Here is a 15,597-nt window from a genome sequence, read left to right on the forward strand (position 1 = left end):
CACGGAACATGTCAATCATTCTGGGCTATTTACAGCTAACCATCGTACCACCTCCTGTGGAATTGTTGACTGTTGGGGGGGATGAATTGGGGGTTGGTGGGTGCGCCTCAGGGTTGATTATTCAACCCCCCAGATGGCGTGTTGGGGCCTCACGCAGGTGTTATACCTGTTGAGACACCTGTTTATAAGCATCATTAAGATCAGGTATACTACCTGTATGAGTGTATTATCACGCCAGGTGTTCTGAGAACCAATTAAGCCACTGTCTTACGTGTTTGTTAAGATCATAGTAGCTATGTGTTGTTAGCTTGTGTAGTCACTTGGGCTGTGTATATGTGTGTATATACATACACACACGCATGAGTGATGAGTCCAGCTCCTCAGAGACGCATGATTGATGAGTCCCTACCGTTCAGAGACGCATGAGTGATGAATGTTTCCTCTCCACAGTATGGCAGTTGGCTCTGACGGACTCACCGCCTACCAAAGGAAGATGAATTCTCAGGAGAAGTGCAACAACTTCATGCGCCAGTTCAGGGATGATGAGTCACGGGAACTCAAGAAACTCACCGCCAACCAATTCATGGAAGTCTGGAGCCACTACGACGCCGACGGTGAGTCCTGGAACTTTTCTTAAGTCTTTCCTTTGTCTTTCCTTTTTCTGCCTGACGGCTGAGTAGACAGCGCTCGGGATTCGTAGTCCTTAGGTTCCGGGTTCGATCCCCCGGTGGAGGGGGAAACACATAGTCCCGGATCTTTTACAAGCTCTGGAACGGTTCTGATTCAATTACTAATATTATAATATGTATTTATGTCATTAGAGTTCAGAAATAGTTTGAGTAGATTACATAAGAGAATTTATTCATTCCAGCTTCATTCCAGTACTGTATCAATACTCATTACTGGAATGTTGGTATAGTGACAGTTGTATGAACGTTACTCAACTTGTATTACTGGATACTTTATTGTATAGTTTACTTTATGTATACCGATTCGAGTGTGTATGATTTCCATGAGATTTGAAGATATTTGATGAAGGTCTCATAATGAGTATGTTATCTGCGGGTTAAATATATTGTTAATGTTTCTCTATGGTGTTGTTGATACAATGAAGTCCTGTACTTGATACAATAAAGTAGTCAACTGAATTAAAGGAGATTTTCATGGGAAACTTAACTCAGTATTTAAGACCTCTGGGAATCTTAACTCGGTATTTAAGACCTTTGGGAATCTTAACTCAGTATTTAGGACCTCTAGGAATCTTAACTCGGTATTTAAGACCTCTGGGAATCTTAACTCAGTATTTAAGACCTCTGGGAATCTTAACTCGGTATTTAAGACCTCTGGGAATCTTAACTCAGTATTTAAGACCTCTGGGAATCTTAACTCGGTATTTAAGACCTCTGGGAATCTTAACTCAGTATTTAAGACCTCTGGGAATCTTAACTCGGTATTTAAGACCTCTGGGAATCTTAACTCGGTAATTTAAAACTGTGGGTATCTAAACTAAATAATAAAACTCAAGTTAATTGAAGTTAGTTGAATCAACTAATTCTGTCATCTATATTAATCAACTATAAATGATTGTACACTTATAACTCAATTTCAGTTATTCCAGTACATTATTTATATGTAAAATAAGTAATGAGAATATAATGTAGGTATTTCTTCCCAGGTAATGGCTACATTGAGGGCTCTGAACTGGATGGCTTTCTCAAGGAGTTTGTTTCCTCTGTTAACGCTAACGATGCTGGTCCAGAGGTTCGTGTCTGTCTGTCTGTCTGTCTGTCTGTCTGTCTCTCTCAAAATACAAATTATCAAAATTGGTTTCTAGATGTCTGCTTTTACTTATGCTTATTGTTTTAAATTCCATTTTCTGTGATTATTCTCAGTGTTCTAAATATCATCTTACACTGTCATTCTTAAGTGTTCTAAATACCACCCTCTGTAATCATACTCAGTGTTTTAAATACCATTAAATGTAATTATCCTCTAGATTTAGTGGCATTGATTACTGAATCACGATGAACTATAACTATTTTGTCTTGACGTTGGTACGAGCCTTTGATACTAACATGTCGTTCCCTAGGATCCCGACATGATTCTCATGTCGTTCCCTAGGATCCCGACATGATTCTCATGTCGTTCCCTAGGATGCCGACATGATTCTCATGTCGTTCCCTAGGATGCCGACATGATTCTCATGTCGTTCCCTAGGATGCCGACATGATTCTCATGTCGTTCCCTAGGATGCCGACATGATTCTCATGTCGTTCCCTAGGATGCCGACATGATTCTCATGTCGTTCCCTAGGATGCCGACATGATTCTCATGTCGTTCCCTAGGATGCCGACATGATTCTCATGTCGTTCCCTAGGATGCCGACATGATTCTCATGTCGTTCCCTAGGATGCCGACATGATTCTCATGTCGTTTCCCAGGATGCCGACATGATTCTCATGTCGTTCCCTAGGATGCCGATATGATTCTCATGTCGTTCCCTAGGAAGCCGACATGATTCTCATGTCGTTCCCTAGGATGCCGACATGATTCTCATGTCGTTCCCTAGGAAGCCGACATGATTCTCATGTCGTTCCCTAGGAAGCCGACATGATTCTCATGTCGTTTCCTAGGATGCCAACATGATTCTCATGTCGTTCCCTAGGATGCCGACATGATTCTCATGTCGTTTCCTAGGATGCCGACATGATTTTCATGTCGTTTCCAAGGATGCCAACATGATTCTCATGTCGTTCCCTAGGATGCCAACATGATTCTCATGTCAGATCATATCATCAGCTTTCCCTCAGTTCCTAACATGAGTCTCCTCCTAGATCTTAGCATGATGACCTCATTATGACCTCAGATTCAGGTCAACCCCTCCTTTCACCTAATACTTTTCACACTTTTAGCGGAATCGACCAATCTGTTCAAAATGCGACTTATTAGCGTAAATGAAACCACCGCGATAATGATGTTTGGTGTGTATAGGCCTTGATAGGTTAGGTGGGTTGCTCTGGGTCGTACAAATCCATTTAGGTAAAACCATTGCATTTTTTTATGTATTAACACGTATGGGAAGGATGATTGACGTCGGGAGTAGTTATCTAGGAGATCTGCTGGGAGGATTTATTGTGGGTTTTGGGACCTGTCTATATGTACCTGTATATATGTACCTGTATATATGTACCTGTCTCGTCTCCTTCCTGTCTCCCCTCCAGGTGAGGAGGGGAGGGGAGGTGGGGGAGGACTGAGAGATAAAGGTGGGAAGGGAGGATAGAGAGAGGAAGGTGGGAGGGGAGGATAGAGAGTGTAGAGACACAAGAAAGGATATCAAGGAGATTAGAGTAAAGATTAGGTAGAGCTAGGGGGATGTGAGGGTAAACGGCGGGAGAATAAAGTGAGAGGTGAGGGAGAGGAACATCGCACATCCTCCCTTACCTCACACTTCCTTCCTTACCTCACAATACCTCCCTTTACCTCACAATACCTCACCTTACCTCACAGTACCTCACCTCACCAGCTCTAACACAAGCTCACCATCTCTCATACTTACACACATACCATCCCCAGCATCTCCCTCATACCCCTGCACTCACCATCCATCACAGCCACCTTGAACATCTTTGTGATTTATTGAAGCCTAAAATGAACCTTATATCCGTGTGGCACTTTCTTCTCCCGCGCCTCAGGGCTCCGACGCACCACACAGACGAATGGTAAAGAATCCCACAGTAACCCATGCTTCTCTCACCCCTATGGCCGTAATAACTTAAAGTCTTCCTCCTATCACATAGGGGATTTCTATGTGATCTCATTTGCATATTGAATGATATTTTGGAAATTAATTTCTATTCCCACCCTCGCGAGCCTAAGCCTACTCTTAGGTGTTTTTTTTTTTATTATATATTTGATTTGGATTAATGTTGGAATTTGGATGAAATTGGCTAATTCTCTTGTGGACAGTTGTGCCGTAGTGTCAAAATTGCATGGAAATTTTGCATATATTTTTTTAACTAAATTAAAACTTAAATTTTTCTGTAAATTTTGGTAAATTTTGCCATTTTTTTTAAAGTTTTAAAATTATATTTTATAGATTTACGGTCCTGTAAACGTAATGGAGATTACGCCAGATTTTTTTTTGTAAATTGTACTTGTTCTTGTGTTTCCTTAAAATCTCAACTTCTTGTGAGAAGCTCTTAAGAGTCGGGCTGTTACGAGTCTTAACCATTGTGAATGAGGCGACCTTAACGAGGGGGAGGGGGGGGGGTGAGGGGGGGGAGGGGAGGAGACACATAGTTGTAGTATCCATCCCCCCCACCCCACTCACGATACGTATCAACGAAACCTGTGCATCTTTTCAACCATCCCTGCATCTTTACGTTAATTAGTTTACGGGCTTCGGAGCTTCACAACCCGAGGTTATTATTGTTATAAACAACCTCGTAGTGCTTCGGAGCTCATAAACTATTTATTAGATTTAAAGAAGCTGTCGTGGTTGTTAAAAGATGTATAGGTTTCGCACGTAGATGGGTAAATAATTGATGAATCCGTGCCTTAGACGTCAAGACCAAGCAGGGACTCTACTCTGTCTTATAGTGATCTCAACTACTCGGCGCTTAAGTTCTTGGAACACCCTGTAGATCTTTCCTTAATTAAGTCCTTCGAAATTCCTGTTTTACTGTAAACATTGGGTTCCTTTGACACTCTTTTACGTGGTTATTTACACTTGTAAAATGTCCAGATTTATATAATACAAGGTTCCCAGCGCTCTTGGGTCAAGCAAGACCTGAAACCTTCTTACTTGTGTCAATCAAGACTTTAAGCCTTCTTACTTGGGGCATCCAATACCTGAAGCCTTCTTACTTGGGTCAACCAAGACCTGAAGCCTTCTTACTTGGGTTAACCAAGACTTGAAGCCTTTTTACTTGGGTCAACCAAGACTTGAAGCCTTCTTACTTGGGTCAAAAAAGACTTGAAGCCTTCTTACTTGGGTCATCCAATACCTGAAGCCTTCTTACTTGGGTCATCCAATACCTGAAGCCTTCTTACTTGGGTCAACCAAGACCTGAAACCTCCTTACTTGGGTCAACCAAGGCCTGAAACCTTCTTACTTGGGTCAACCAAGCCTTACTTTGATCATCCAAGGTTACAACCCATCGTACTTGCTTGCTACAATGCCTTAACTCTCCTTGTCTCATTCAATGGGTGACCCGACACTCAATAACCAAACCCCCCCAAAGGGCACCCTACCAGAGGTTCCCTGGAAGTGCTGGAAGATGACGGTCAACGCAGAAAACCTTGAAACAAACGCACCCATTAGATTTAGGTGCACAAGACTACCTTTTACCCCTTACAAAGCATTCTTTATCAAGGCCCATTAACTCCCCAGAGGTACTTTGGAACGAGAGAACTGAAACGAGTTTCTTTTGAACTCTCAGGTAACGAAGATGGTGTTTGCACGCGTTAGTAGTGTTGATAACGAAGAGACGAGCGCTGGAGAACGTTGATGTTGATTTTTGTTTAGTATTTTTTTTATCATAAGGTGTTGTACTTGGCAATACAGTGTTAGTGGAGGAGAATTTACTTTCTTCCTCAAAGAATCGAAGCATTTTAGAGTGATGTTGATTCTCTCTCTCTCTCTCTTTCTCTCTCTCTCTCTCTCTCTCTCTCTCTCTCTCTCTCTCTCTCTCTCTCTCTCTCTCTCTCTCTCTCTCTGTCTGTCTAAGTGGTTGGGCACCATTCCTTCCCCCCGTCCCATCCCTAATAGTTATCCTGATCCCTTCTAAGTGCAATATACTCATAATAGCATGGTTCTTAATCCTAATAGTTCCCTTCCCTTCCCTTCCCTTCCCTTCCCTTACCTTCTCTCTCTCTCTCTCTCTCTCTCTCTCTCTCTCTCTCTCTCTCTCTCTCTCTCTCTCTATCTCTCTCTCTCTCTCTCTCTCTCTCTCTCTCTCTCTCTCTCTCTCTCTCTCTCTCTCTCTCTCTCTCTCCCTCTACGCTGCCTTGCGCCACTATTGACTCTTATCCATTCCCTTAATAACCACTATTCTTAGTACAAGAGCTTCGCTACAGTTGTCCAAGCATCTTCCTCCCCATAACTGCTGAACAATCCTGCCTCTGGAACTGTTGTTCAGTCTCTGACGGCTCATTGTTCCCCTCTCTTAGTTATGAAGCCACGTTCTTCTCTCTCCCTTCTTCCTCTCCCCTCTTCCCTCTTCTCACTTTCCCCTCTTATATGTCGACCCTTGTAGCTGAGTCGTGGTATTTATCTTATAGCTATCACTTTGGCACTCCCCTTGTCTGGCACTCCCCTTGTCTGGCACTCCTCTTGTCTGGCACTCCTCTTGCATGACACTTCCCCCCTTGCATGGTACTCCCCTTGTCTGGCACTTCCCCTTTGCATGACACTCCCCCCTTGCATGACACCCCCCCTTGCATGACACCCCCCCTTGCATGACACTCCCCCCTTGCATGACACTCCCCCCTTGCATGACACTCCCCCTTGCATGACACTCCCCCTTGCATGACACTCCCCCCTTGCAGGACACTCCTCCCTTGCATGACACTCCCCCCTTGCATGACACTCCCCCCTTGCATGACACTCCCCCCTTGCATGACACCCCCCCTTGCATGACACTCCCCCCTTGCATGACACTCCCCCCTTGCATGACACCCCCCCCCTTGCATGACACTCCCCCCTTGCATAACACTCCCCCCTTGCATGACACTCCCCCTTGCATGACACTCCCCCTTGCATGACACTCCCCCCTTGCAGGACACTCCTCCCTTGCATGACACTCCCCCCTTGCATGACACTCCCCCCTTGCATGACACTCCCCCTTGCATGACACTCCCCCCTTGCATGACACATCCCCCTTGCATGACACTCCCCCCTTGCATGACACTCCCCCTTGCATGACACTTCCACCTTGCATGACACTTCCCCCTTTGCATGACACCCCCCCTTGCATGACACTCACCCCTTGCATGACACTCCCCCTTGCATGACACTCCCCCTTGTATGACACTTCCCCCTTGCATGACACTCCCCCTTGCATGACACTCCCCCCTTGTATGACACTCCCCCCTTGCATGACACTCCCCCCTTGTATGACACTCCCCCCTTGCATGACACTCCCCCTTTGCATGACACTCCCAGGTGACACCAGGAGATAATTAAGGCAGCTATTATATCACCTCCTCCTAATTTATCATATAACACCTTCCTTGTTACCTTTATTTCGTTATTCGAAATAATTACATTTACTTCGTTATTCTGTATCCAAGTTTACATCACTATGTCATTGCTCATAATCCTGTTAATCCTATTATTGCTGTTAATCCTGTTAATCCTATTATTGCTGTTAATCCTGTTAATCCTATTATTGCTCATAATCCTGTTAATACTATTATTGGTCATAATCCTGTTAATCCTATTATTGCTGATAATCCCTTTAAAATAATTGCTGATAATCCTGTTAAAATTATTGCTGATAATCCTGTTAATCCTATTATTGCTGATAATCCCGTTAATCCTATTATTGCTCGTAATCCTGTTAATCCTATTATTGCTCGTAATCCTGTTAATCCTATTATTGCTCGTACTCCTGTTAATCCTATTATTGCTGATAGTCCCGTTAATCCTATTATTGCTGATAATCCTGTTAATCCTATTATTGCTGATAATCCCGTTATTGTTGTTGATGTCATTTACCTGTTGGTCCGCAGTCTGTCTCCGACGCCATGTTAGTGGAACTCAAAGAATGCTTCATGGAAGCCTACGACGACAACCAGGATGGCAAGATTGAGATTAGGGAGGTGAGTGAGGGCTTCAGGCGGTGAGTGAGGGCTTCAGGTGATGAGTGTGCCGTGGGTGAGGAAGGTGAGTCAGTTTGGAATGATTCGGATGAGTAAGGCAGAAGTTGGTAAGAATAAGAGAGTTTGTGGCAAAGTTTTTTTCGTTTTCTATGCAATCCTGAATTGGATTACTATACTATCCTCAAATAGTTTTCTATGTAATCCCCAAATGGCTTTCTACACAGTCCCCAAATGTCATTCATTTCCAAACAAATCAAGCAAGTTGGTCTATAAATTAAGAGCTAATCAGTTAGTTTTATCAATAATATCAAAGATATAATTGCAGATAAGAGCTTAACGTAAGTGGAGAAATTAATACATATTTACAAACAACTTTGTGTTTGATGCAAATTTGTTGTAAATTAATACTTATATCGACGTTTATAAATATTTTAACCAAATAGTAAATAGTTTTTTCAGGTTAATTGTTTTACTATAAATAGCAGTGTTAATGACCCAACAGCTGCTCTATTGACCTACCAGCTGCTCTATTGACCTACCAGCTGCTCTATTGACCTACCAGCTGCTCTATTGTCCCACCAGCTGCTCTATTGTCCCACCAGCTGCTCTACTGTCCCACCAGCTGCTCTATTGTCCCACCAGCTGCTCTACTGTCCCACCAGCTGCTCTATTGACCCACCAGCTGCTCTATTAACCCACCAGCTGCTCTATTGACCTACCTATTCCTCTCTCCTCCCCAAGCTGGCCCAACTGCTGCCGATGGAGGAGAATTTCCTCCTGCTCTTCCGCTTCGACAACCCCCTTGAGTCCTCAGTCGAGTTCATGAAGGTAAGGCTCACACGGGATCACCATAGCCCGTGCTACCTGGAGCTTTTTATTCCAGGTAGCGAATTTTAAACAACAGAGTGCCTCCAGAGTGCCCCCAGATAATGACATTATAGGAGTGAAGGCAATATAGGATCACATTATAGGGGGGAGGTAGTATTATAGGCAAAGATGGCTTTATTAACGGGATGAAAAGATTAAGAGAGATAATAAAGGCACGATAAACAGGGGGAGAAGAATTTTTAGAATTGGGTGTAAATGTGAAGGAAAGCTGTGGTAAATGTGTAAACGAGGCGAAGAGAGAGAGAGAGAGAGAGAGAGAGAGAGAGAGAGAGAGAGAGAGAGAGAGAGAGAGAGAGAGAGAGAGAGAGAGAGAGAGAAAAAAATTACTGTTTTAGTGTACATTTTTACATTCTTAGGTTTTTCATATATAAACATTATTTACATTTGTTTAAAACCCCGGTGGACTTGTTTACACCCCCGGTGGGCTTGTTTACACCCCCGGTGGACTTGTTTACACCCCCGGTGGACTTGTTTACACCCCCGGTGGGCTTGTTTACACCCCCGGTGGACTTGTTTACACCCCCGGTGGGCTTGTTTACACCCCCGGTGGGCTTGTTTACACCCCCGGTGGGCTTGTTTACACCCCCGGTGGACTTGTTTACACCCCCGGTGGACTTGTTTACACCCCCGGTGGGCTTGTTTACACCCCCGGTGGACTTGTTTACACCCCCGGTGGGCTTGTTTACACCCCCGGTGGACTTGTTTACACCCCCGGTGGGCTTGTTTACACCCCCGGTGGGCTTGTTTACATGGGACATCATATTTACATCCAACGTCACCTTGCCCAGTTAATCCCATCGCTAATTACACAACGTACCCACAACGTTTTAGCAACTTTTGTGTAACGTTAAAAAAACGTTACAACGTTTCAAAAACATAAGTTACGTAAAAAAAACGTTGTTGGTACGTTGTATGTTTGCCGGCCATTTCCGGGACTCATGTTTTATAATCATTAACGCCAGAAAGATTCTAATTTCAGACTACGTCTCCTCCACCCCAAGATGCACACACAAGGGACTCCCTGAAGAATGTACAAACAGATATATATATATATATATATATATATATATATATATATATATATATATATATATATATATATATATATATATATATCAGTCTGGTGTTGACAAAGGCTTTAACAGGCCTAAACGTTAACTTCCTTTCATATTTCTCTGTGGATTTTCCGCATATATATATATATATATATGCAAACAAGCCTGAATGGTCCCCAGGACTATATACAACTGAAAACTCACACCCCAGAAGTGACTCGAACCCATACTCCCACAACTGGTATGTACAGGGACGCCTTAATCCGCTTGACCATCACGACCGGACATAAGGAAGTGATAGCCGAGGCTATATGAACCACTTCCCCGCCGGCACCCGGATGGTAATCTTGGGCATAGCATTTTATCAAATCACCTCATTCTTTGGGGCACACGTGAGGAACACAAATGCAAACAAGCCTGAATGGTCCCCAGGACTATATACAACTGAAAACTCACACCCCAGAAGTGACTCGAACCCATACTCCCACAACTGGTATGTACAGGGACGCCTTAATCCGCTTGACCATCACGACCGGACATAAGGAAGTGATAGCCGAGGCTATATGAACCACTTCCCCGCCGGCACCCGTCGGCGTCCCTGTACATACCAGTTGTGGGAGTATGGGTTCGAGTCACTTCTGGGGTGTGAGTTTTCAGTTGTATATAGTCCTGGGGACCATTCAGGCTTGTTTGCATTTGTGTTCCTCACGTGTGCCCCAAAGAATGAGGTGATTTGATAAAATGCTATGCCCAAGATTACCATCCGGGTGCCGGCGGGGAAGTGGTTCATATAGCCTCGGCTATCACTTCCTTATGTCCGGTCGTGATGGTCAAGCGGATTAAGGCGTCCCTGTACATACCAGTTGTGGGAGTATGGGTTCGAGTCACTTCTGGGGTGTGAGTTTTCAGTTATATATATATATATATATATATATATATATATATATATATATATATATATATATATATATATATATATATATATATATATATATATATATGCGGATCACAAAATCCGCATATATATATAAAATATATGATCATACAAAATATATGATCACAAAATCACTGATCCAAGTACATGGAAAAAAACACATTTGAAAAATAGAGAATGCTTAACGCGTTTTCAGCTAATTCGCCATCATCAGAGCAAAGCAGAATGAAGGATATATATATTATATTATATTATATGTGTGTCTAATTAAGAAGCAAATCAAGCAACATGAAATCACATTAACGTGAGATATCTACGTGAAAAACGTTTGAAGCACGAGGGTGGACTCGAACCCTCGTCACAGGTGACCCAGAATGCTGGTTCAATGGCAACATCGTGCTACGAAGACCTGCTCAGTACAATAATGTTGAGGAACTGATCATAGAACCATATAACCAATATACATGATCATTGATCATATATATTGATCATTGTGCCTGGCACTGTGTCTGCTCACCTAGTTGTGCTTGCGGGGGGGTTGAGCTTTGGCTCTCTGGCCCCGCCTCTCAACTGTCAATCAATTGGTGTACAGATTCCTGAGCCTACTGGGCTCTTATCATATCTAGATTTGAAACTGTGTATGGAGTCAGCCTCCATAGGCGTGTGTGAGGATCGAGGGGTTGAGCTTTGGCTCTTTGGCCCCGCCTGCCTCCTGTGTGTGTGTGTGTGCTCTTCAACGCTCAAGGAGGAACTGTAGAGAAGAAACGATGCTTTCCCTCCAATCCCCTGTATGCCAAAAGTGTTTTATCTTCGGGGTGAAAATAACCAGAATTCTCAACATGGTGATGCTGCCAGCTACTCTACGATGCAACAGTTTAATATTCCTCCTTGAGAGCTTATTACTGTCTTCTTTATCTCTGTCATCTTTCCCTTTGTCTGTCTCTATATACAGATGATTTAAAGTTTGATTTATTTTTGAGGGGTTTATAAGCTGTGGTCGTCTATATCTGGATCAGTTTTTTTTTGTCCTAAACGTTTGTGTGTGTGTGTGTGTGTGTGTGTGTGTGTGTGTGTGTGTGTGTGTGTGTGTGTGTCCGATACTGAGCTCTGATCCCTAACACATTGGGTTCAATCGTATATCTACCATCGATCGCATAAGCAGAATTTTACCCTTGTCAAAAATGAGTAGTTCATTACTCTGCTATTGAGGTAATGAGTATGCCTTTCATATTGCCATTTTCATGTCCTCCACATGTCTTTTTCGTTCTATCAGGACGAGATATCACCCTGAGAATTTTGTGGAGCGTGATCATGTCTCCCTTAACTTTTGTTTCTGCTGTCAGGATATGAGGTTTAGTTCCTTTAATATTTCTTCGAACCTCTTTTCTTTCTTAAGGCTATTCGAGGAGCTATCAAGACTAGTTTCCCTAGTGGCAATCTTCAATATCTTGCATGTGCTAGAGTTGAACTCGAGCAACCACTTGCCACATTTATTTGTGTTCAGAGTCATCTTGCAGCTTCGTGCAGCTGGCCAATCAACTTATCCACAACAGTTCAGCATCAATTGCAAATATAGTTAATTAGTGAGTTAAGATAGAGTCTATCAACTGCCTGGAGGCCGTGTTTATGAAACGAGTACATTCTTATACATCTATTCCGAACCCATCTCGCTGCTCTCAAATAATACATCATATTTTGTATGCTATGACCTTCCCAGCGGACAAAATAAGGGGTACTATGAAAATTAGCCTCTCACTAAAAACCCGCGTTTTCTATGAGTACTTGTGGAGGTATTTTTTATGCTAGTTTCCCCTGAATCTCTGTCTTATGATACCATCTTTAAGTTGTGAAAAATGTAGTGTGGTCTCTCCACTCTGTTGGTGTCTCGTATCAGGTGTCCTGGTGTGGTGCTCTATTATGTTTGAGAAGGTGAGAGAGAGAGAGAGAGAGAGAGAGAGAGAGAGAGAGAGAGAGAGAGAGAGAGAGAGAGAGAGAGAGAGAGAGAGAGAGAGAGAGAGAGAGAGAGAGTAGATGGGATGTGTAAAATTTAAGCAAATTAACATATGTATTGAAGAGCATATTCCCTCTCCTCCCTGCATGTGGACTCGCTCATTTTTGTGGTATGGGGGTTAGGCTTCAGCTCTTGGGCCTGCAGTGTCGAGCTCCAGCTATTGGACCCAGCTTTTCCAACCGTTGGTTGTTTAATGCAATGACTCAGGGCCTATTTCCCTATGATATTTGTATTTAAAGTTATGAATGGCGTTTGCCTCTTCAATCAGCTTCTTTGTGTGTGTGTGTGTGTGTGTGTGTGTGTGTGTGTGTGTGTGTGTGTGTGTGTGTGTGTGTGTCACACTCAATTTTGTTTATTTTTGGTAGTCCCAGCCAGTACCGTGATAGTCCCAGCCAGTACCGTGATAGTCCCAGACAGTACCGTGATAGTCCCAGACAGTACCGTGATAGTCCCAGCCAGTACCGTGATAGTCCCAGACAGTACCGTGATAGTCCCAGACAGTACCGTGATAGTCCCAGCCAGTACCGTGATAGTACCAGCCAGTACCGTGATAGTCCCAGCCAGTACCGTGATAGTCCCAGCCAGTACCGTGATAGTCCCAGCCAGTACCGTGATAGTCCCAGCCAGTACCGTGATAGTCCCAGCCAGTACCATGATAGTCCCAGCCAGTACCGTGATAGTCCCAGCCAGTACCATGATAGTCCCAGCCAGTACCATGATAGTCCCAGCCAGTACCATGATAGTCCCAGCCAGTACCGTGATAGTCCCAGCCAGTCCCGTGATAGTCCCAGCCAGTACCATGATAGTCCCAGCCAGTACCGTGATAGTCCCAGCCAGTACCATGATAGTCCCAGCCAGTACCGTGATAGTCCCAGCCAGTACCATGATAGTCCCAGCAGTACCATGATAGTCCCAGAGAGTACCATGTTAGTCCCAGCCAGTACCATGATAGTCCCAGCCAGTACCGTGATAGTCCCAGCCAGTACCGTGATAGTCCCAGCCAGTACCATGATAGTCCCAGCCAGTACCGTGATAGTCCCAGCCAGTACCGTGATAGTCCCAGCCAGTACCATGATAGTCCCAGCCAGTACCGTGATAGTCCCAGCCAGTACCGTGATAGTCCCAGCCAGTACCGTGATAGTCCCAGCCAGTACCATGATAGTCCCAGCCAGTACCGTGATAGTCCCAGCCAGTACCGTGATAGTCCCAGCCAGTACCATGATAGTCACAGCCAGTACCGTGATAGTCCCAGCCAGTACCATGATAGTCCCAGCCAGTACCGTGATAGTCCCAGCCAGTACCGTGATAGTCCCAGCCAGTACCGTGATAGTCCCAGCCAGTACCATGATAGTCCCAGCCAGTACCGTGATAGTCCCAGCCAGTACCGTGATAGTCCCAGCCAGTACCGTGATAGTCCCAGCCAGTACCATGATAGTCCCAGCCAGTACCGTGATAGTCCCAGCCAGTACCGTGATAGTCCCAGCCAGTACCATGATAGTCACAGCCAGTACCGTGATAGTCCCAGCCAGTACCATGATAGTCCCAGCCAGTACCGTGATAGTCCCAGCCAGTACCGTGATAGTCCCAGCCAGTACCATGATAGTCCCAGCCAGTACCGTGATAGTCCCAGCCAGTACCATGATAGTCCCAGCCAGTACCATGATAGTCCCAGCCAGTACCATGATAGTCCCAGCCAGTACCGTGATAGTCCCAGCCAGTCCCGTGATAGTCCCAGCCAGTACCATGATAGTCCCAGCCAGTACCGTGATAGTCCCAGCCAGTACCATGATAGTCCCAGCCAGTACCGTGATAGTCCCAGCCAGTACCATGATAGTCCCAGCAGTACCATGATAGTCCCAGAGAGTACCATGTTAGTCCCAGCCAGTACCATGATAGTCCCAGCCAGTACCGTGATAGTCCCAGCCAGTACCGTGATAGTCCCAGCCAGTACCATGATAGTCCCAGCCAGTACCGTGATAGTCCCAGCCAGTACCGTGATAGTCCCAGCCAGTACCATGATAGTCCCAGCCAGTACCGTGATAGTCCCAGCCAGTACCGTGATAGTCCCAGCCAGTACCGTGATAGTCCCAGCCAGTACCATGATAGTCCCAGCCAGTACCGTGATAGTCCCAGCCAGTACCGTGATAGTCCCAGCCAGTACCATGATAGTCACAGCCAGTACCGTGATAGTCCCAGCCAGTACCATGATAGTCCCAGCCAGTACCGTGATAGTCCCAGCCAGTACCGTGATAGTCCCAGCCAGTACCGTGATAGTCCCAGCCAGTACCATGATAGTCCCAGCCAGTACCGTGATAGTCCCAGCCAGTACCGTGATAGTCCCAGCCAGTACCGTGATAGTCCCAGCCAGTACCATGATAGTCCCAGCCAGTACCGTGATAGTCCCAGCCAGTACCGTGATAGTCCCAGCCAGTACCATGATAGTCACAGCCAGTACCGTGATAGTCCCAGCCAGTACCATGATAGTCCCAGCCAGTACCGTGATAGTCCCAGCCAGTACCGTGATAGTCCCAGCCAGTACCGTGATAGTCCCAGCCAGTACCATGATAGTCCCAGCCAGTACCATGATAGTCCCAGCCAGTACCATGATAGTCCCAGCCAGTACCGTGATAGTCCCAGCCAGTACCGTGATAGTCCCAGCCAGTACCATGATAGTCCCAGCCAGTACCGTGATAGTCCCAGCCAGTCCCGTGATAGTCCCAGCCAGTACCATGATAGTCCCAGCAGTACCATGATAGTCCCAGAGAGTACCGTGATAGTCCCAGCCAGTACCGTGATAGTCCCAGCCAGTACCGTGATAGTCCCAGAAAGTACCGTGATAGTCCCAGCCAGTACCGTGATAGTCCCAGAGAGTACCATGATAGTCC

The 15,597-nt window shown here is 45.0% G+C and overlaps 1 protein-coding gene across 7 annotated transcripts in view; it reads left to right on the plus strand.

Annotated features, from left to right (window-relative positions):
* Nucleotides 1-15,597, plus strand: part of Cbp53E (Calbindin 53E) — a 237,925-nt gene that overhangs the window by 188,151 nt on the left and 34,177 nt on the right. For 5 of the 7 annotated variants that reach the window (XM_069303549.1, XM_069303547.1, XM_069303550.1 and 2 more), the window contains exons 3-7: nt 451-614; nt 1,676-1,761; nt 3,693-3,719; nt 7,735-7,824; nt 8,566-8,652. In XM_069303549.1, coding sequence (XP_069159650.1) covers nt 452-614; nt 1,676-1,761; nt 3,693-3,719; nt 7,735-7,824; nt 8,566-8,652 — 453 coding nt within the window. In that variant the 5' untranslated portion in view covers nt 451. The remainder of the gene's footprint in view (nt 1-450; nt 615-1,675; nt 1,762-3,692; nt 3,720-7,734; nt 7,825-8,565; nt 8,653-15,597) is intronic. The other 2 variants (XM_069303551.1, XM_069303553.1) reach the window with 1 other exon arrangement.

The sequence above is a fragment of the Procambarus clarkii genome, chromosome 50 (genome assembly GCF_040958095.1).
Source record: "Procambarus clarkii isolate CNS0578487 chromosome 50, FALCON_Pclarkii_2.0, whole genome shotgun sequence".
In the NCBI taxonomy this organism is placed as follows: Eukaryota; Metazoa; Arthropoda; class Malacostraca; order Decapoda; family Cambaridae; genus Procambarus; species Procambarus clarkii.